This window comes from Opisthorchis viverrini (assembly GCF_000715545.1).
Source record: "Opisthorchis viverrini unplaced genomic scaffold opera_v5_23, whole genome shotgun sequence".
NCBI classification, from domain to species: Eukaryota; Metazoa; Platyhelminthes; class Trematoda; order Opisthorchiida; family Opisthorchiidae; genus Opisthorchis; species Opisthorchis viverrini.
This window is the reverse complement of record NW_008751679.1, coordinates 58,512-82,017: the sequence shown is the minus strand read 5'-3', so window position 1 is coordinate 82,017 and position 23,506 is coordinate 58,512. Positions and strand designations below refer to the sequence as shown.

Genomic DNA, 23,506 nt, shown 5'->3' with positions numbered 1-23,506 from the left:
TGTTCGCTTTCTGTACCGTTTTACCGGCTCAGAGAAGCTTAGTATGGAGCACTCATTCAGTGACTAGTGCGATAGAGACGTGAGCGATTAAAAGTTCCGGATCCAACAGACGAAAGCGTTGCAGTTGAGCTTTCGTCGTGTAAATCAGGTTGGTGTATGTCAAGGAAATGAGAAGTGCCGTACAGCCGTTTTATCATTAGTGGTGACCATTAGCAATGGGCATCTCAAGGACTTCCAGGGTGATTCCAACAAGCAGTCTCCTAGTTGGTGGTTCATGGCAAACCATAGGGCTGCGGGGGGCTGACCATCAGTATGATTAGCTCGTACTTACGTCAACATGGAGTTGTGATTGTGCCCGGAAATATGGCGGTCGATGCATATTTGTAGTGAATTTGTTTGGAACTGCTTTGGACTTCCAACAAGTCATTTATTTTAGGTATTCTCCTAATAGTAACAACGAAATTAGGACTACGTCCACTGAGATCTGAGAAGATAAATAGTACACTATGCGTTCCATTCAATGCCTGATTCAACCGACCGAAGCTCCATTGAGCCACTTATAAACTTCGCAACGGTTTACGCCAAAACTGTGGCACACGAGAGCGTCCGAACAAATCGCACAATAAGACTTTTAGGACAAACGGTCACTTCTTTTGAACCATATTATACTCAGCATGTTTCAGCAGCCGTGTGATCATGGAGCTGTGAACCAGCGAAAATAAGCGCGAACAGTCTTCTCTGTATTGAAGCAAAATATCTGCGCTCAATTCACATACTTTGGCCAAGGTAGGTGTCTGCGGTGCTTCTCAATTCCAATGTTGAGCTTGCCAACTTGATGCAGCTTCACGACTAACCACCAAAATTTTCCACAAACCCCTTTTCGGCGAAAAAGAAGATCGAGTCTACAGAACGGAATCTCAATGTGTCCAAAGCAATCCATTTTCGTGCTAGATACGCGCAACCAGGAAGCCAATAAGATTATCAAAACGAAGAAAAATTCGGATGTGGCACTGTCACCGGCTTCTAACCGAGACTTTGTGCTCTCAGTGGGGCCAATCTTTGATCAAAGGTCGAGTAACACTGTGATGCTGTTTCATCCTTATTGCGAATCGTCAGCAGTGCTTATCTCACGAAACTCAGAGGTGTCGAAAACAGTTTCCAAAAGTCAAATGAGGCGCCAGTGAACTGCGAATAAGCAAGCTCATCTAAGTCGACTGGCTTGTAACAGGCTTCCAGGGGCTGCAACTTAATGAATCAAATGCACTGAATCAAGTACGTTTTGGCAGCGGCAGTATGACCCATATAAAACAGCTTTTTGTGACGATATTTCACTATAACAAGTCTACCTCAAAAGTCACACGACAGTACTGGAGAGTTCTGGAAAGTTCGTCCTTAATAGGAAAGGAGACGAATGGCGTCCCATCTGGTGAATTTCCACTGCACTATTCATTTAAAACGCACCTGCAAATAGTACGAACTTTATCGGGTACTGTGAAGAAGAATCTATCCAACTGTTAACGGACGCGCTAATATGATGAAAACGATCCGCTTGCAAGCTGTGGAATTCAAGCCATCGACTGTTTATTAACTGAGAAGCATGCCTTTTAACTGTGAGATTGTGGGACGGGTGTGGTGCTGCAACTTCAGTGTCCCGGACGCGCAAATTACGCGTGCTGCGCAATAAAACTAGGCTTTCTTAACTTTGTATTGGAAATATTTTGCGGGTTGAGTGATTTGTTTGTGATTCGTTATTCGCGGTATTATTCGTGAGACGGATGGCGGGGACACTCAGTTGACTGTGGGGAAGCGACTCGCACTCGACTGGCTATGCTAGGAATCGCCTATCGTGCGTTGGCCTGTCAGTCGATTGTGTGTACAAGTGGTCAGGCCCTAAAACGCAATCAATAATGCCTCTGTCCCAACTGAAAATTATCAGACAGCAGGTGACCTAACAGTGTACACTGACCTTAAATCAACGTGGTTAGTAAACACACTGGTGCGCGTGACTCTTATTCTCGATACAATCTAATCACCGTAAAGTTAAGCACCCTAAATTATTGAAGTCACAGACGTTAGTTGCTATTACGAATTGCACAAAGGAAATTCGGCCATCAGGATTCCTACAGTTTATCAAATTCTGGCAGGAAGTCGGATGTTTTGCTATATATGTGCTATATTTGACCAGGTCTGAGGACATTTTGTATCGGCTTCGATTCACATCCACCCTTTTTCCTAATCTGCCCATGTGAGTGCGCTGCTTGTAAGCATCCCTTGTTTCTTGGGAGGTGAGCTCTAAAAAAGCGCCAATGCTGTCGGTGTTACTGCCATCCTTTCCACTACCACAGCAATGCGGCGTAATGCAAAGAAATATAGTCGGCTTTCGTAAGCGCGCAAACCTCATTTCGAGTGCCTTCAAAAATTTGATTGATTCCTTTCCTTCAAATAAATGTTTCTGTCGGAAACTATGGAATGCATTTTTAATCTTGCCCCAATGTCTCGCCTAATTGTCTACCCTGACCAGCTGATTAGATACGTTCAACGTCATATGGAATAAAAAAACGTGCATTTTATCTTTGGCCACAAGATGCTGCATTCTGGCTGGGGAGGTCTGACTGCAACAAGTCACAAGCTTTCTAGAAAATATCAACTGTAAGATACATTTCCGGGCCTAGTTTATTTTACAATCTTAGTCTCCTGTTTGTTGGGAAATCTGCCCTGTTTTGATGTGAACATGTGATTCGGGAATGAGCTGCAGCCAATCATACTACTTATAAGGTACGACGCTCGAAAATATTGTAATTAAGCCAAAGCAGACCCCGCGAGGGTCATTGACGGTAAATGTTCGGTTCGTTCCAAGGTGATATGAACTTGCCATACATATACCTCAGTCGTCTTTAAATTGTTTCGCCTGACTGGGACATTCACTGTGGGGGAAAGGGAACCGAATTTATGTGCACAAGAATAACTCTTGCTATTGATTTAAGTAGTATGGAGCAACTGAACCAAATCTTCAGGCATCTCACCACCAACTCAGTTCCATTTGGGGCTCATCAGGCGGGTAAACCGATCGGTATCTGGAAGAACAAATCTTCTACTTGGACATTTGTTTGGAAAAAAAGTTCACTGTTGAGCTCATATGCATGTCAAAACAGTTTGGAATGCATGTTCAACGCGGCCAAGGGGACACTGATATTTCTCCACCGTTGGTTGCGAGAGGTCACATCAAGCTACCGCTTCCAACGATTTCAGCAAATATATTACTTTCGCAGCCGTTGGGTAAGCCCAAGTAGTCTGCAAGTCACCATGCTAGAAGCCAACTCTTTTCAACTTAAACCGTTTTCGAACTCCTACCCGTAAGTTCTGCTTGTGAGGTGTATCTAACCTGCAAAAACTCACTGAGGACGACAGAGCTTTGATGCCTGGTTATAATCCGGCGACACCTTTGCTGCAGCCATCCATTTAAGGTCCTAACCCTTGGCTTGCCAACTGTAAGGTCGTCTGGGAGGAGTCTGACCAGCTGCCTGTGGTAAAATAATTGTCTGAACGAGTCAACAGCTGTTCAAATCAAGAGTCGCGTTTAGGTGTGTTCTTTTCATGAGCTCAGTAGCAGTACCACTTTTTAAAAATGCATGGCATCTTGAATGGCCTTCATCCGCAAAGACATTATACGTAGCCATAAAGTTAACCATCAGCTGTAAGTCTCCAGTTTTTTATCCCTGTCCTAATAAGTCGTTTTTGGCCAGTCAGCTGCACCGCTTTTCGCCAACCCAAGTTGGTGCATGACTCGGTAGATTTCCGATTGTGTGACAAAATATTCATCGAGTTAATGATTTCAGAAAAATTGTACTATTTGAACCATTTCGTGGGATTTTTTTCACCAAACGCATTCGGTCCGGCACCTTCAGTTGCAGACCTTGGCGTTCACCAGGAACCTATCAAGCAATTCAAGCTTGTGAGACATCTTAATACCTAAGACTCGTCAGGACTACTACTAAATTACCATACTACTTACCACCATACTACTTATCATTTTCTCATTGTTAAGTCTTATGAGATGTCTTCTGCTGCAGTCGTAGATCAGGTCGGGCATGATCAAACGCGTGAAATGGTGTTCCCCTCAACACTGCATTAATCGGGCAAGGCATTCAATATAACTGACTGACGTTTGGTTTCCGATGAGAGTGTAAACAGTTCTTGATTAATATACGGGCAAGGACCAACTGTTTAAACAAGTTGTAAGATGTTAAATTGTCAGTAAAGTCCCACGAGGCATCAATCAATAGGAAACTACAAAGCATACCCACGGATATGAAGAGCGTGGATGAGGAGGGTAGAATGAAGCCGGATTTTCTCATAATGGTTAAATGATTCTTGTACTCCGTCTGAATGAAGAAACGTCCCATTAACCGATTGAAACTATCGAGGGAAACTAATTTAAGCATACCGTATAATACGACAAAGTCCAATGCTGACAGACTGTCCAGAAAACAATAGCCCAAAATAGGAAAACAAAAGGATCGATACTGGTTGTTTATGCTTCTCTGGAATTTTCTGGACGTTGTCTGTATCAGCACTTTTTTGCCCTTGAAGAAGTATCTTCTAATAGTGGCAAAATGTACCAGTACACATTATTTGTGGATTTTGTGGACTAGCTGGTAAATCGAATCGTTGAACGACGTCTATTATGCTGCTAGCTCCTAAACATCACCTCTAACGCTGCGTGAATGCTGGGATGGACTATTCCGGAGCTAACACACTAACTCTCTAGGCCGTTGTCATTGATCACAGAAGAACCGGGCCAAATGTGCTCAAAATCATACTTCCACAAGGACTGTACTCTCTGATTTTGAAACTTGGGTCTTGTAATTATTTTTCAACTTTTGCCTCATTATTACAGCTTAAGTCTTTTAACTGTTCCTGTGTAATACATTGGTCTTCGTCTGCTTGGGTGGTAGCATGAAAGTCGGCTAAGTGAAAAATCAAGGCATTTGGAAGATATGACTGTGAACTTCTAGTAAAACAGACTTTCTGGGACACAGGCATGGAAGCTTGATTTCCAGAATACGACTGTGGTGAAAAGTGAATTTTCCAACTTAACCTGCTCTACCGTTATTTTCATTGAGAATGTGTTGTTTCTTTATGAAAGGTGCAGATAACTAAGCTTTTCCCACAAAGCCTGGCATTCGGTTAGTGGACCTAGGTAGACCGAAAATATTCTCTGATTGGTCAGCTGATGAGCGGTCCCAATTCGGACCGCATCCTCTTGATATGTGAGCCAAACGTTCAAATAAACCATGCCCTAGGATGAGACACAGTGTGGTAAAATTACGCCTCGTCTGTCTAACGAGGGATAAAGTAACATACATGCGGACTGTGTTGATGGGCTTGGAGGCAAGTGTCTTTTGGATTTTGTTGGTAAATGGACACCCGACTGCTTCCAAGTGCTTGACGAAATTTGTCAGGTATTTAAGTCACCCGTTTTCTCGGGAAATTCCTAATTTTGGGGATAACATTTGGGTTTGTCATTGTATGTGGTCACGTAACCAAGATGCCACCGAACCAGGTGTGAGGACCAATCGGTTCAGAAAAAAGCTGAATTCATTGATTCATAACACAAAAAACGAATATTTAGAGAGCTAAAACACAGGATGTTTGGCGCAAAAAACATGGGTCTTTACCAAAATCACCAAAGAGGAAATATCTGTTGTGATGATTTAGGAATTTCGGATAAAAACCGTGCGATTAACTATCTAGATCAGAGGTAAAAGCTTCACACAGTGATGGCGAACAAAGAACATTAATGTCAGAAATTGAACAGTTTCCACCGTATTGCCCAGGTGACTGCACTCAGAACTAAGCAATCCTACTGACATCACCCACTCAGAAAAGCTAAGGACGATGTCTTCCTTTTTGAGCTGTTTGCATGTTTTAGCCGAGGAGTGAATGGGGCGTCACAGCAACTTAGTGCGACCATATCAAGCACCAATCGGCTTTGTAGAAGAAAGCAAAAAACGCTTTTCGTGCAAGTGACTATTGCATTTAACAGCCCAGTCATAGTGCCGAGTGCCTGATCAGAACCTGTCTAGACAGGCAAACCAAAATTATGCAACATTCATCAGTGACTGTAGTCAGTCCATGAAAACTTTATGAAATAACTTGGAGAAGCGGTTTCTGAATGAATGCTTTTAAAGTTTCGGAAAATTGGAGAGGCCCTAAATCCTAGTGACACGAAGAAAACCAGCAACGCCATGGAAAGCGGAATCAAGAAAGACTCGGCTTCCAAGGTTACAATGCTGGGACGTTCAATACATCTTAGCGAGCCATGATGTTTCCACCCAGTTTGTTTTAGCAAACGATATTCAAGGCTTAGACAAAACCTGCGAGATTATTAGGGATAGAACACATAAGTCTAAAAAACTTTTGATTTAGTGACTGCACGAAAAACAGCATGTCGGATGTATTCGTGTTGAAACAATTTCGATTGATTTTGGACAAGATCCAGTGAGCGTTATCTTCGAAGAAGATCACTATATGTGTAATATGTTGTTCGTCTTGATGGCCTGCATTTTTGTACACTTCCCTACTGCCCTGCCCAAAAACGCTCCCTTTCGTTCAACATGACCTTTTGTGTATGCATATTCAGAGTACTACATTTTGTGTGTCTCTTTCATGGACTACCAACTGCTTAAGGCGACAAGTTGCGTTGATTGTTGGAGTAGATAACTTCCTTTTGTTTATGACTGGTTTGGTAATTTGCATACACTTGGGAGAAAAATTAAACGAAAGTGTTATGCGAAAACCGTGGGTTAATACATTTTTCCAAAAAGTAAATGTAGTAGGAGACAGCAGAATTTACCAGGTATAATTCAGAAAACTAGATTTACGAGCATGGGTACTTGAGGTTTCCGCAAGGGACAGAGGGCTTTCAAAAATCCATATTTTAAAGACAAATCCCTACATAACCATGCTATGAAATGGGCACAGCCTCAGGTATCCTGACATTGTGAATGCAGGTTGCTCTAGTTTCCCGACTGATGTAATTTCGATTTTTTATCTGTTTGTGAGGCCTACTTCTATAATACTGAAGGGCAGAGTAGAATTTCACAGTTGTTTTACCGTGCGAGGCGTCATTAATATAGCTATCTTTTCGAAACTGGAGGACAACCAACCCGATAATTCCATCAGAATCGCTTTGAAATTTTATCTTCGGGTTAATTTCAACATCGGATGTTACACCACCCATGACTTATTCGCACAGCTAATGATCTATTGTTGATGATTTCCGATAGAATGCCGGTTCACGTAGAACATAAGGTTGACGGAAACTCGGGCACTGCGCCTACCTGATGAGATGCCCCAAGAAGGGCGAAACCGGTCGTGGGCTGCCGAAGGGTTTTCAGCAACCTTGTGAGTAGTTTCCTTTATGAGAATGCCGTGCTACTTGTCATGCACGGATTACCCATGCCGGCGTACTAGTCAAGCACAAACTCAATCAACCGCTCGTAACGGAGTGATTAAATTATATTCGTAAGTTTCAGCAAAGTTGAGACTATGAACAAAATACCTATCCCGCAAAACCCCAAAACTGAAAAGTTGAGACAAATGTGTAGTGACCTCCGGCTTTGCAGGACCTCAGGACCATACTCCCATCAGCCACTGGAGGCAGATGCTGTGGTGACACAGGTTTACTGCGTGGCTGAATCATGGAAACAGTAGTTTTAACAGATCCCAGCCCGAATCAACTGTTCCGTTAAGACGTAGGATAATAAGTTATTTTGTCAGTTTTTATCTGGATGTCAGTGAGGCGTCGCGTGTCTGACGAGCAGTGAGAGATGGTTGGAGCCGGTAAGTTCATGGTGTCATCATACATACCCTGTTGATCATTATTATCATTTTCGGAAGATGGACCTTCGATTCTGTGGTGATAAAATGTTACAAACACAGAGATCGCAGATACATAAATGTTGCCATGTGCACCCCCACCATATTATTTATGACAATTTTACTAGTTAGAGTATTTTGCAAGCATAAATTCTGTCCTAAGAACATTCCCTAGGTTATTCGCGTCATATTGTCATGTATTCTTTAACCAGCTCAGTAGCACAACACCTAGCGTGCGGACACGGCGCACGTGATACCCAGCCGAAGGTATCGCTTTGTTTACAAGGCGCCAGCTAATCAACCCAGATCAGTACAGCAACGCACAATCGCAGTGGCCGAAGCTATCGCCATACGACATCGCTATCCGATCCTTTGTCGGCAAAAACGCTTTGTTCGTGTTCGTAATGCACTACCCATAAGGTTGCTGAAAGTCGTTCGACAGCCCACGACCAGTCTCGCCATTCTTGGGGCTTATCAGATATGCGCAGTGCCCGAGTTTCCGTCAACTTTATGTTCAACCTGAAACCAAATTGGGCGAAATTAGCGAAATACACTGATTTGCAAAATGAAAACTGAGGCGGCCTAGTGCAGCACATTCGGTTACTTGGAAACATCACAAACGAGAGATTCATCTGGGTTCCAAGTGAGTTTCTCACAAAACCAAATTAGTTTGTAAGTGAGTCTATTTTGCTAACTTTGTTCGTGCGTTGTACTTGACATGGTCCAGCTCACCTCCCTCCACCCTTACACGCTGAGCTGAACACACAACTACAGCACACTGTCTGCGCCGACAAACTCAAGTCACCTTATTGGTAACCTGAATGTCCTTTGACTTTGATAAGTATCGACTGTCGTCTCTCACTCGATTTACTGTCCATGTAAACCATGCTCATTCAAATATGTTAAATACTGTTCTCTTGACGTTTGCAACTGTATAATTTGAAAAAGACCTTGCCGAGAACATATTCGTCAACCCATCTTATTATAAATGGGAATTTTTGGAACATTCTTTAACCTAAAGTCACTATTCCACCACAAATTAAATAGTTTCGGCCTAGATTATATGTTCCCTTACAAGTCTACTGATAAAAGCAGAGTGTAAAACAGATTTGTAGTTATGTACAAGAGTCGCTAACATATGTAACGCCGAGTTATACTTTGATCCACTACCAATATAGATTCCGAGCTTGTATCCCGTCTGTGATATGATACGGAAACAGAAGTCGCAAAAGAGGCCGGCATCAGCCGTTTTCCTAGTGTTTTGAGTGACAAGTGATGGTTGTTGGATATGGCGGGAAAATACGGCATCCATGGTGTTGTTTGAACAAGAACACAGTGACAAACACTAATGTTTTCGGGATCTCGTCATCAGGTCAGTCCATATCTAATGGTTTAAATAGGAGCGAAAAATGAAATACGCAGCGAAGATTGGTTAGTGAAGTGCAAGACTGGTTATCTGCGCCCCCATATCGCATCTAGTTGTGTGGTGTGAGACAGTCTAGAGGGCCGTTGAGTGAATTGGCGGGCTAATTCGTGCCACACGACCAAGGTAGACTCATCGTCCGTACGAAACTTTTTTAGCAGCAGGGCACCGGGTTTCACAGGTGTACAGCGACTGCCTCGGCTGGATGGATACTGGCAATTTATTGGGTAAATGAAATTAAATGGCTCATTTGGAATGAATACGTGCCTGGTATCAATTGAGTGGGACACAATTAAACTTTTGGCTGAATTGTTGAATCTAATAGTATTCACGTATTCTCTTAAAAGTTGCCGTATCGAGCGCCCAACATACTCCGTTGAACAATGACAGGAGAAAGAATACACACTCATATTGTGGGTGGGGACTGGCATCTTGTCTTTGAGGTTTAAGTTGAGCATAGGATTTGTGGTGAACCAAGACCACAGAGTTCCAGCCGGTAACGTGCGTTGTAGAGATTGAAACAAGCGGCGATTGACTTTGTCCACTAAAAGATCGCCTTTGTGCGGTAAACTCGGGTATGTTGGCTTCTTTCCAACAGTCGTGATGGGTGGTTGGATAGGGCGATCGGACATATTCTTGGTTATAAATCTCTCCGGGGAACCTTTGGCTCGGAGCACGCTAGCAATGTGCTGTAGTTCAGAATCCAGTGTATAAGCAGAGCTAATACGCCTTGCTTGGTTAGCTAAAGTGAGAATCAGAGTTTGTTTCCGCCTCAGTTGCACAAAACTAAAGAAGTTTGTTTACTGTCACGCTTACGTGGGTTTTCCGTAGACAGACCTCTGAATTGAACCCGTGGAAAGTTTAACTCAACATCCAGGATGTAGAAAGCGTTGTCTTCACGGGAGTGAGTTGGGAAACTGATGGATTGTTATTGATCCCAACTGCTTCACTGTGGTCGAGAATGGGTACAAAATATATTGGTCTGTCCTGATTCCTTTGGAAGGTCTTGCAGAGATATCTTACTAAAGTGGTTCCTAATGCGAATGCTTCATCAGTTATTTTTTCTTCGTGGAAGCGTTTTCACTAAAGTGGAGTCGACGTCGACTCGTGAATCTTTGACTGAGCCAACGATTCACTGGATGTTGACCCAGTGAAATCTGCTAAACTTTCAGTTAAAGCAATCCAGGGACAAATAATGGTGACAAGTGAATGACACTCATTAGATGCTATAGAACACAGCTTCTATAGTCCACTGTTCAGATTATCAGATAACTCAACTCTACCAACCCCAAGTTTGCCCAATCTACTTATAAAAATGTGAGATGAATTTGACGACAAGAGGCGCCTTGTCGCACACTGAAAGACCTGAAAGTCGATGCAGGCGCGACCGCACGTTCCAACACTATGTGGAGTAAAATTGCACAATCAAGACCACAAGATCACACACAACCCCCATCCCCTACATTGGGCTGACGTCTTTTGCTAACTAAGAATGCAAATAAAGTCAGAACCACGGAGAACGGACTGGTGTATTCAGAATAACAGTATAAGCTAGAGAATCTAGTGCCTTACTCATACATGGGTGTTGCATGTCCTCTTTTCTGGGCTTCAAAAAAGTGAATTACTAAGTGAAACTCACCTTTAATTTTAGTGCCTCGATTTCCAAGAGTAACACACATATAACAAGCAGTCCGTCAAGGCAACACAAAATCACAATAGTCAAATGAAATACTTTAGAACTGAATAAATGCGCCAATTTGATTTTGCAGCCTGCGCAAAAATCTTTTGAAATGGACTCCTCATACTGCACAAGCTGAAGTTTACACGCATTTGCTTCACTGTCATCCTCCTGTCCTTCTGTGGTCTCGTAGACTCTCACGGACATGTACGGGTCCTTGGCAAGTAAGTAGAGGAAAGTATGAGTTTGTTCAGCTAAATCTGTAAAGTGTAAGTTGATTAATTCAGGACTGAGAGGTACACAACATTGCCTATAACCATCGCACTGACATCCCCATACCAACCAATCGGTTTCTTGCCGATCACGTGACCAACGGCAGGAAAACGCCGTAAACTAAATGCGACTTGTCCACAGAAGCGAAAGAAGAGGATATAGTTCGGTGCGAAATTAGACCAATGGTAGCCGTAGTCGATTATCTCCAATATCGGCATGAATTATCTATGTCTGATTCAGTTGTTTCATGGGTGGATTCTGTAACACTAGCGCTGAAAAAGTAAAATATGGCCCTTGCAGCAATCAATCGGAAGGATGTACATGAACGCACTGGGTGCACAGGGTTCGTCCATTCTTAACTACTAAAATCAATGGGTGTTGGAATTAGGAAAAAACAAAGTGCATCCATTGCCATTGATGTTAATGTTTGATTTGAAAACACAAATCACGGAAAGTTACCTTGTCCGGAATGAAAAAATAACCCTGCGTTTCTTTACACACCTTAGTTTATTTCGGATAATCTAGCTTGATTAGAGTCCCATTGCTCAGACAAAAAAGTGTTGAGGCGGTATTTCTGGTAGAATGGACAAGTCAATGAGGGAAAAGTAAAAAGAGACCCTGAACGGGTGCTCCATGATTGACAATCTGAAGGTTTCATAAAGTGGCATGTGCTCGCTAGTCACGAATGATCACTTGTGAAAAGGTTGGAAAATTGTGACACAGAGAAAGACAGTAGTAATAAATAATTTATAGACGTGATACACTGCACACCAGGTTGCTGAAATTCTTCCACAGCCCACGACCGGTTTCGCCCTTCCTGGGACTCATCAGATAGACGCAATCACCGAGTTTCCGTCAACCTTATGTTCTACTTTGAGCCAAAGTGCACGAACTTAGCGAAATACACTCATGTGCAAGCTAATTTGGTTTTGCGAGACACACCGGGAACCTAGCTGAATCTCTCGTATGTGATGTTTCCAAGGTTGACAGAAACCCGAATCGGAGCCTACCTCATGAGCCCCAAAAAGTACAAACCGGTCGTGGGTTGTCGAGGAAGTTTCAGCAACCTAATGAGTAGTGTAATACGCCTATACATGTATCGCGATATCTCGAATATCGTACCAAATGAAACATGAGGCAGCCTGGTGCAGCACATTCAGTTGCTTGAGAATTTCGCAAACAAGAGGTTCAGCTGGGCTCCAGGTGGGTCTCTGGTGAAACCAAATTTGTCTGCAAATATTAAATCACATTTTTCTAGTCACCAGGGTACACATAGTTGTTATTCACATGTTTTTTCTCTTCGGGAGCGCTTTTTGACTAACTTATTGCATATCTTTTAATAAAGGACAAGCATTCTGAAGTTTAATTTACAAAATAAATCCAAAACACAAGTATGACTTCCTTTATGTCCATCCAGCTTTTATACAACTTCAATCATGAATCTTTAGGAAGGTAATGTGAAGATTTATTGATCCCCATTTCAGACATGGAAATCCGGCTTTTCTAAACTCCTGAGGCAGTCTTATTTTTTAATAAATGACAGAACACAAGTAGAACGCTTTCTTGGGTCGCAGGCAGTGAATACATTTAGGAAAATGCTCTTGATCAACCGATCTTCGTGTTTCTGATAGTCAGTCATGAAATTTATTCTCCATCTTGTGTACACTCTAACTTCAGTGTCTAAGGAATGCATGGACTGAGCACAACAACTGAACACACCCTGCAGCTGAGTATGATCAGCGTCACGTGATGTTGCTGTCAAAAGTAAAAGAGTGAACTGATTGACCTGGATAAATTCATCCAGTTAACTCCAACCGGAACGACACGCATGGTGGTATGCCTTACAAGGCGGGCTACATTCATCCCTTATGATCGATACGTTCACATCAAAACCGGGAATAGCGCTCGTCCTCGAATCTTTATCAAGGTTCTCGTACGGGTTGCTGATAACCACTAAAATATTTTGAAAAACAATGATACTTCATGGTTAATGGCACTCCACGGGCGTATCATATAATATGAAACAGAAAGAAATGGCTAACTCTGTAAAGAGTATGTTACTTGAAATTATATTAAAAATTTTCCGATATTTCCACAAAACGTACCTTATTGTTGGATATCAAGCCGTCTGAAACGTAAAAAAGCCTGTGCGTGAAAAAATTCATTAAATGACACTGAACTGAATAGTTCCTTCAAGGGACTTACGCTACTCACGAGTCATTATTGAGTCGGCTTTCAACTTCACAAAAATAAGAACAAAAGAAAAACAAACATACATCAAGAATGACAGTGCTCTGTCCTTCATGTGGTTGCTGACCTCGTGAATAGACACGAAACAAGCGGTTGTATTAATTAATAGTAACCCGATTTTGATGAACAGAAACCAGCTGGTTCTGTTCCTCTCCAATCAGGTTACTGATCGCTCAGAGCTGCTCAAAAGAAAACAGCCTCGGCTGTAGTTTTTTTTCAAACACGGATGCAAACATCCGGACGTTGTCTGGGAAAGAAAGATTAAAAATGTTAAAAATGCCGCGATTAGTATGCCATATTGTCAATTTATGCAGTTCGAGTGTTTCAATGACCCCTTTCCTCCGAATTCGCAACACAGGTCATCTGCAGGTTTCTTCAAAAACACGCAAATTTGTCCCAGATAATTTTACTAGTTGTAGTCCTCTCACGTTTCGCATTTATCCAAATTCTCGCCTAGCGAAAGGACGTGTACTTGTCCTTGTGTCTTCGGTGGCTCTTCGACTACCGTGTAAAAACATCAAGAAATACAGTACTTCCACCTTCATCATTTAGTCGACTTGAAGAAGATTCAAAGTTCATTTTGGTTTTCCATCGGGGTGCCCGGAATGCAGCTTGAATTCTGGTTTTGAACTGCGCAGTTGATGATATTGCAGAAAGCAAAGTGTGAACAGATAATTGAATGCTAAGTATATGACAGAGACTGGAAATTTCACCTAAAGTTTATGCGGCGTCAACTCACGGGTCGGTTCGTAGCTAATGAGATTGATTGATGAGAATGATTGATGGGAATATGTTTATTTGTTATCCAATCATATATTCTTCACCTGACTGTTATTTCATCTACTGCCTTCCATTGGCTGCCAAGAGGTATTTTGTTTTCGGTGCAGTGAGCTCAAAGTTTTCTGAAATCCCTTAGAGCGTAGTCGAGTACAGCAGATGTCTACACGGATTATAAGAAAAACATGGAATTTACTGAGAGGTCCAAGTAGGTTGGCCTTTCGTGGAAAAAATGCGAGCTTAAGAGCAGAGTTGTGTAATTCGACCATCGTGAATTACCTTGTGGTACGAAGCAAAACCAGACGGACTAACAAAACAGAAAAGAAACAAGGATCGACAAGTATCTATGGATGTAGATTAATGATTCAAGGGGTTACTTGACTAGCCATGTTCCACTCATCAAACTCGGATCGAAACCTATTCAGTTTTTGGCTTCCACATACAAAAATCTCAAAAACATTCGGATCGATAGACCGAGTACTATCGTCCATGTGTTCAACTTTTTCAGTTTTCATGCAGTTAAATTTTCACATGTTTCTCTAAGGCTATTAAAGTGTTGATAATCTCTATTTTTTCTCCTGGCGGTGTGGGTCAAGTGACCTTAAATTTTCTTACAGCTTCCAAAACGAAACGAAACGAAGTGAACTGGAAAACTACAAACTGTGTCAGGAAATGTAGCCAGCGTACGCTAAATTTGCTTTCCGGCAGGAGCGAGAATTCCCTATCAAATGGTTAATGAGGATTAATCGAAATTAGTGAAATTTTGTTCCCCATCCACGACCCATTACCACAAACGGTCTAAGGATGCTCTGAAAATAACTTTTGTTCAGAAAAACAACCGACAGAACGCGAGCTTAGAAAACTTGTTGACCAGTCGAATTTACCTAGTTATCAAATTATTAAAGGAAAAATCCATCCATGAAAGTTCAGTGAAATGGCTTTTGCCACTTCGACGCGTACAATTATGGAGTCAAAATTTTCATACGCCTATTGTACATGTTTATTTCACGCTGATACCAGTTTCAGCTGGTCTAAATACAGTGGCGTAGAGGTCAGAGGCCATGGACTGAATCAGTGCAATTAGGCATTATGTGGTTGGGGTGTTGGTTTGGCTCCATTCGTATGGGGACACGGCAAATTTAATAACTACGTTTTCATTTGGTCAGACCATATGGACTAAGCCAGGATATGGCTACAGATGAGTGACCTTGAATACGTTTGACCAAGGTAATCTACGATTTACGGTTTTTTGTGATACCTCAGTATCCACGACAAGGTGACACAAAAGCTCAACTGCGCTTGTGCGTGCGGATGTGAACATGTCGTTTGAAATACATAGGTTTATGGAATTTATTTTCAAACGATGCTGTCATCTAATATTTCCACAGGTATGACAGGTAGCTGTGTGTTTGTGCCCCATAGATTACTTGGAACGAACCAGGAAGAATCAACTATTCCATGTCAGCGTTCTTAGGAATTCTAGACAGCTGTATTTTGAACGCTGCTCCTAACGGTGCTATTAGAAAAATAAAATCTAGTCAGTATTTGGAGGCACCTAAAAGCGTTCAAAATATATGTTTTGAGCTTCTTCGAACTGCTTTTTTTGTTACTGTAAAATTAATTGGAGTTGCTCTGCCGAAATTGACATCGTGGGTTCGGGTTGTCGACAGTTGTTGTAACTTGGGGGATGATCATTCAACTCTATATCGGTCGCTTGAAGTTTGTTGACGTAGCTTTAAAGTCGAGGGTTCACTGGCCTCAGTGGCTTGCGGATCGTGTCGGCTCAGCGTCGCGGTTGTAATCCGTGCTCAGGCTGGGTCTCCGACGAATCGGCTGATTGATTTTCTGGAATGATGCCGAGATCAAAGGCTTCCACATGCATTTCTAGACTCAACTCACTCGGTCATCTGGGCAGGATCTGCGTATCTGTCGGCCGGATTCGGTTCGTGTGGCCTATCCACTTGGCTGGGCCAAAATGTATCTCGTAGAAAGCTTTGCCGCGCCGGCGACGGATGAGTCTTGGGTGTCTGCTGCTGTAGTCACGAACCAACACTCTCTGGCCTTCTCTGAATGAGCGCGCAGTTTTTCCATGATGCCGGTCGAACTGTTCGTCCATTCTTGTGTTGCGGTGACTAGCCTACATTTTGTGACCGGATAGTGTTATGCGGCGTTCGAAGCCTCCTTCGGAGCAGTGCCCCTGCTAAAGACAATCCATCAGGTGAGTTGAGGTTTCGTGTCGCTCGACATGCCAGCAGGAGACTTTGTAAAATCCCTTCCATTGGTCCTTCCTCTCTGGACTTCTGAAGTGCCCGCCTCAGAGTGTCAGCGAAGCGTTCCGCTTGGCCGTTCGACTGTGGGTGAAACGGCGGCGAGCGGATATGTGTTATGCCATACTCCCGACAAAAGCTTGCGAACGCCGACGACGTGAACTGAACGCCGTTGTCCGATACGATAGTTTCTGGTGTTCCAAAGCAACTGAACAAGTTCAAGGACTGTAGTGGCAGTTGTGAGACCGTTCAATGGGAAAATTTCCGGCCGTTTACTGCAAGCACTCCCCTACCCCGGTGTGAGATTTGGGGGGGGGGGGGTTCGTGCTGTAATCGATGGTGATTTACACTAAAAAGCTATGAAGCAATATATACAACTTTTCGTCCTCATCGGCAGTGTGCTTCTTACGAAATTCCATAAACCTGCAATTTCCCGCTTAGTAGTCCGAACATTTGACCGTTCGGCCGCCATTGACTAATCAGCAGTGTGATAAGGCCTACTTAGACGAGGTATGGCGCCGACCACCTAATAGGTGTGCTGAAATTTCCCAACAGGGAAATTTAGTTCCATCTATAAGAAGAAGAGGATAACCCACAGTAAGCTGGTGAATACCGTCATTTCTTGCATGAAAACTGGGAGGTAAAAACCCACGGCTGTTGTCCTTCTTACCATCGTTTTTCCCCATTTCTGAAATTTAGATGAACAAGCTTTCCCACTTATAATTACCGTTTGAATGAACTAAAACATGTTGGGTTATTTCGAATGCGCTACTTTAAAACTGATTACGTCAAAATAATCAGAATAGTCGAAAATTGTCATTATGTGGACAAAATGTTGGGTTCTCCAACAAGACTTCAAATAAACGTGGGGGTTACAATAATCTCACATTTACGCATGCTGGTTGGAAATTTGAAGTTTTTTCTTCATAAGGGACACTCAATAGATTCAGATGATAGAAAATATGGAAGTGAGACAAACGGGTCTTTGTTATTACAATCTCCTCACTCCTCTACACGGAAACTATCATCAGAGGCTAACTGAGTGTCCTTGCACTTTGCAAGCAAGAGCAGCCGTACATGCACAGCAACACAGCTTGGTTTTGTAATGACAGCATCACATGTGAAATTACCGGCCTATGCCTCTGGCTTTTTACTAGAGAATTCGTAGTGTTGACTGTGGTTTAAACTTTTCCGGTATTGTTCTTTGAGCACTCTTTTATTATTAAGTCAAGTTTTTAATTGGATTGTAGTGAAACCGAACATTAAATCTTCACAGTAGGACAGCGAAGCGATTCCCTTCAGCACTGCAGTCTGATTGATCCAGGCGCCGTTGATGACAGACTGATTTTTAGGCACTTACTCAGGATCCATTTTTTCTCTGTTCGGCACATTGTTACTGACCGTGCGTGTAAGCATTTTGTTCTTGGTAACAAAATACAATTGTGCGAAATGAGTACAGCCAGGATATAGTAACTACAAAATTAAACGTGTGCTTTCAAGTAATTAACGTTCAAATCCCTTGCCACAGATGATTGCCAAATTTCGAGGGAGTAATCAAAGTGGAGCTCAACAAAGGTATTAAGGGCTTAAGAGAGAACCAAGCAGCTGATGACTAATTTGTGTGTGTTAGTTCATCAAAACCTAGTCACTCGACAGTGGCATTTGAAAATTCAGTTTTTGGATTCCAATTTTTGTGGGTAATTACTTACAATGTAGGCTGTCAGATGGTCTGGGGAAAACAATGAACCTCGCTGGAAAAAAAACAGAGCACTGTGGCGATGAGAATGTTTGACTGAACAGAGTATTGCTATATTGGAAGACCATCGAATAAAGCTACTTGAGTGTGCTTGTAAACATAAATAACCCAAAGGTTTGGAAGGCAACCGGTCCAATGCCGATATTCCTCTTCCTCAGCGTTGTTTCCATATTCCGTCAAACTTTGGAACGCTTGATGCCTCAAATGAAAAGTATTGCTATATTGGAAGACCATCGAATAAAGCTACTTGAGTGTGCTTGTAAACATAAATAACCCAAAGGTTTGGAAGGCAACCGGTCCAATGCCGATATTCCTCTTCCTCAGCGTTGTTTCCATATTCCGTCAAACTTTGGAACGCTTGATGCCTTCAAATGAAAACTCCGTCATCAAAAAAAAATGTTCTTTCAAAGTTTAGGCAACTACAGCTTGATGACCAGCTTGGCAAAACTACAAATTTCTTTGCTTTACCAATAAAACTAATCAACACATGGTCGTATGATAGGATGAAAGTCCAGACCATGCTGTGTCTCTGTCAGCGGCGATGGAGAAACTGTTCTTCTAATTCCTATATACAGTGGTTTTGTGTTCAGAATTCGTCACAATTCCTGATTTGTATGTGATTGTCACACGCACATCTGAAGCATGAGTCGCAGCTTGGGTTGAGACATGTGACTAAAGAAGATGTTGTCAAACGAAGCCGGAATCACAACAATGATGCGACAACGCCAGTTCAGTTGATCAAGTCACTTGAAGCCCTCAGTTCGCGTTGGCAAACCTGGTCAGATTTTGTGAAAAATTGAACAACGTCGAACAACTAATGGTAACCTAGTGGAGTATGTGTTGCGTACAGAGAAACAAATATCCCAGACGTACTCAAGGATGACCCAAGTTTTCTGTGTTAGAAATTATCATGCTACATTTATTTTTCTGGAATTTTGAGGAAACTTGGAAATTCCGATGGTGCTTTCGTTCTGCAAGGTTGAAAGTGGTGCTGTATCTTGTCCGAGTGCGAGTTAATCATGGATCATGGCTGGGCTAGAAGATACCTGGGGTTTCGTGAGATCCGGACTGCTGAAGCTTCCAAGCAAGCGTAAAATAGTTGTACAGTGTTCCTCAGGTTTTTAGCATAGGTTTGCTCCACTTACAGGACGAAATCTCCATTAAAATTCTCAGATCCCTTCACGCTATTAACAGTTGGTTCTGTAGTTATAAGTCCTTCGCCATTTTGCAGAGCTCTTTTAAAAGGAAGTCAAACACTTTGAAAACTTACCTGGTGCGTATAGTTTGCCAAACTTCCGCAGGCAAGTCGCCGGACTTGAATGGCACAGCTTCGGCCATGTAGGGTACCCTAAGCCAGGTGCAGTTTGACGCCCACCCCAATAAACCAATAAATTTTACTGCCTTCCAGAGTAGTTCGGGATAGAGTCCTAATTAACAAAATCTGTGGCCCGGTAAGTTGCACTTTTCTCCAGTTTGACTCGCAGTTTCTAACATTGAAAATATTTCCTTCTTTTGGAGGAATACTAGTATATAAGTCCTTCGCCATTTTGCAGAGCTCTTTTAAAAGGAAGTCAAACACTTTGAAAACTTACCTGGTGCGTATAGTTTGCCAAACTTCCGCAGGCAAGTCGCCGGACTTGAATGGCACAGCTTCGGCCATGTAGGGTACCCTAAGCCAGGTGCAGTTTGACGCCCACCCCAATAAACCAATAAATTTTACTGCCTTCCAGAGTAGTTCGGGATAGAGTCCTAATTAACAAAATCTGTGGCCCGGTAAGTTGCACTTTTCTCCAGTTTGACTCGCAGTTTCTAACATTGAAAGTATTTCCTTCTTTTGGAGGAATACTAGTAATAAAGTGGCTGAAAACTGCCAATATTATCAAGTCTCTCTGCACCTAAATGTATTTCGAGAACTAACTTGTTATTTTTATGTATAAAATATTAGTCACCTGGATTCTTTTTACTGAGAAGGGTGATTGTCTTTTAGAAAAAACACCGAAGTTTCATCCATGGAATTGCGCGAACCGCAGTGTCTGAGGCATGCAAATGATTTTGACCGAGACTTTGCGGTGTTTGAGGGGACACATGGGCAGTAAAAACTCTGGCGCTTCGCACCCTAAACTAACAGCTCACTGCACAAAGGCTCTCTTTATATACTCTCTTTAGATAAATATATATATATATATTGCCTTACAAACTAGACATTTTCAACTCCTATCGCCATGTTTTCGGATATAACCTTCTAAACTACTTACATTCCTGCAATGTAGTGAATAAAATGTCTCTACGCACTTTTATCGCGAGTGATCGGCAACGAAACGAAGAATGCTTTGTGTTCAGCACAGTTTCAACAAGTGTTGTCCGTTTTGTTCTACATTCTGAACTTATTATCTGGGGGAAAATAATGTTAACCAACTAACTAATAACTAACTAAATAACAAACAAATAAACTAACTAACTAACTAACTAACTAACTAACTAACTAACTAACTAACTAACTAACTAACTAACTAACTAACTAACTAACTAACTAACTAACTAACTAACTAACTAACTAACTAACTAACTAACTAACTAACTAACTAACTAACTAACTAACTAACTAACTAACTAACTAACTAACTAACTAACTAACTAACTAACTAACTAACTAACTAACTAACTAACTAACTAACTAACTAACTAACTAACTAACTAACTAACTAACTAACTAACTAACTAGATGACTAACTAGCTAACTGACTAACTAACTAACTAAATAACTGAATAAATAAATAACTAAATAACTAGATAATTCACTCACTCACTTAAGATGGTTTAGCTGAAACTGCGTGAATTCACTACAAAACAAATTTGACTATTTCCTTAAACAAGGTCTTCCAAGTACTAATGAGTATTTCACCATGTATTTTCACTAAGTTCTACCGGAATGGAAAACCATAACTATTGTTCCTTCTTCATCTGCCACAGTTTGCATTTTGGTAGGTCAGAAATCTAGGTTTTGTCGCAAGTATACGGATGAAGTCAGCCCTTATTTGTAAGCGCCACGCCCTAACTGTCTTGACATAATCACGTGATGAGGCCTAGATCAATACGTGCTGCACCAATATATTTGCAGAATGTGCCAGCTATTTCCTTACTTCTCTGGCTGTGTTTCATGCTGAAATAACTCTCATTCTGAACAAGCCCAGTCCCATAAGGCTCGCTTCACTTCAAGGAAAACTTCAGTTTCATATTGTAGAACTATGGGTTGTATTAGATTTCTAACAGTAATATTAGTAGCTTCTTACATGCCTCATTGAACACTTTGATGTCTGATCCGATGGCTGGTCCACTTTCTGATGGGCTCTACGAGAGATGGATTCGGTTGGTATGTGTTTGAATTTACCATTTGTTTTAAACCACAGTCTTGGCAGAAACAACTTGGTGCTGGTGATTGAATCATCGAGTTCAGATTTGCCTGTTGGTCGGCTGGATTTTCAATTCTATGTTGCCGCCTTGTGTATATAACTATTAAATGTGTGACCACAAGTAAAATTCGTAAGTAATGGTAACTAGGCTCTCGAAACAACGCGCGTGCGAACAAAAGACAACGGGTGTTTGTTACTTGGACGAACTGTCTGCTAACATTTGTAGCCACCATCATTTTCGTCGTAGGATAAATGTACTAGATTAACAAGCTAGGTCGAAGCTATCTATCAATCTATCCCTCTACGCTGGTTAATCTCAAAAAGACAGAGGCCCTTGTGCGACCAAGATTTTCAGGCTCCTACTACACCTCCAACTCTAAGAGGAGTAATCTCATTTTGGGGGTGCCGAGCGTCGAAATAATTACCGTAAACCTCAATCGCTGCTGACCATTATTGAGACCTACACATGAATGGCCATGTTAAGCCTGTTTTTTCGAGATATTGCATGGGGTGTCAGGTCTCGGGAGCACAACTATTTCCTGGCTTGCTGCATCAGCTCCAAAACGAGTGTTTTCAACATCGCCATATGTCCTTAACCGAGATCCCTTACTCACTCCCCACAACGTACCAACTTCACACTACCTGTCCGTTCAGGTGAGTTCAGCGGAAACTAGTGCAGATTTCATGGACAAACCAAGTTCACACTGATGTCTTCCTAAAAATCGCTTGACGAAGATGCCGCACACAGGTAGCTAGACTGTATCACGGAGAATGCAGACGCTTGCGTGTTCGTGACCGGTTTCAACGCTTGCCTCCAAACTGCAAAACGTAACTTGCAAGTGGTTGATCCCCTCATTCGGGTATACAGGTATCTAATGAATGTTTGATACGGGCGACATCTGACCCCTGAAACTACATCTGAATAAAACATGGAACTGGTGAATGAACTGCAGTCGCCGTGAAATACTAATGAGACATTACAGGATTTGTTTCACGGGGTGTACGGCACCTTCGTTACAGTTGAGATGGTCTTCACGGAAGTTTTTCTCCCCCTTGGTCAGTTTAAAAAGATATCAGGGAATTGATGTGCTGTCGTTATGATAGATTGCTACGCATGTGATCCGGAATAACTATGAATATGCGCTCATGGCTGTCAAACCATACCGTGCCTCAAAAGTACCGGTTTGTCAAGTGTGTCATAATTTGTAATCAGATAGTTTTCTATGGGAATTTCCCTCATGCACTTTACTTCGCCAGAAATATCGGTCACCTCAGTGCACCAGTACCATGCCGAACCGTGCACCATGGTGCGTACTGGAATCAGGCCTACAAAAATGCCGCTCACCTTGTTGGGAGAACAAAAATTTAGAAAACAAAATTGTTGGAAGATAAACCCATACCAGAAGTGACCACTTCACAAGGAGACCACTTTTGCGCATCCTTTTCATATGGTCCCTCCACTTTGGAACAGCCGTTTGCTTATATCACTACTAATAACATCGACAGTGATTTTGATTCCTTCATCACTGGACTGCTGTGTGAATCCGGTCTAATTTACTGTACTATATCCCAGCCGGGATAGGTGTCCAGAACACGTTTTGTAGACCAAGATATGTATGCATATTACTAATTCCTAACGATTTCATCACGATATTTATGGTATTAAAGTAATTTACTCATTAGAGTTCACAAGGCGATGAAGCGACTGGGGGAATGTCAGTGATCCAAAAAAATTATTAAACAGATTACAGTAATATGGTACAAACCTGCAGTTTATAGATGACTTAGGAA

At 42.1% G+C, this 23,506-nt stretch overlaps 1 protein-coding gene across 1 annotated transcript in view; it reads right to left on the bottom strand.

The window, feature by feature from the left end:
* The window catches only part of T265_02003 (hypothetical protein), a gene marked incomplete at both ends in the record, with an annotated part of 28,213 nt that extends 16,971 nt beyond the window's left edge, over window positions 1–11,242 (bottom strand). Inside the window, one exon of the mRNA XM_009166151.1 lies at window positions 10,944–11,242. Coding sequence (XP_009164415.1) covers window positions 10,944–11,189 — 246 coding nt within the window. The remainder of the gene's footprint in view (window positions 1–10,943) is intronic.
* Between the last annotated feature and the right edge of the window lie 12,264 nt (window positions 11,243–23,506).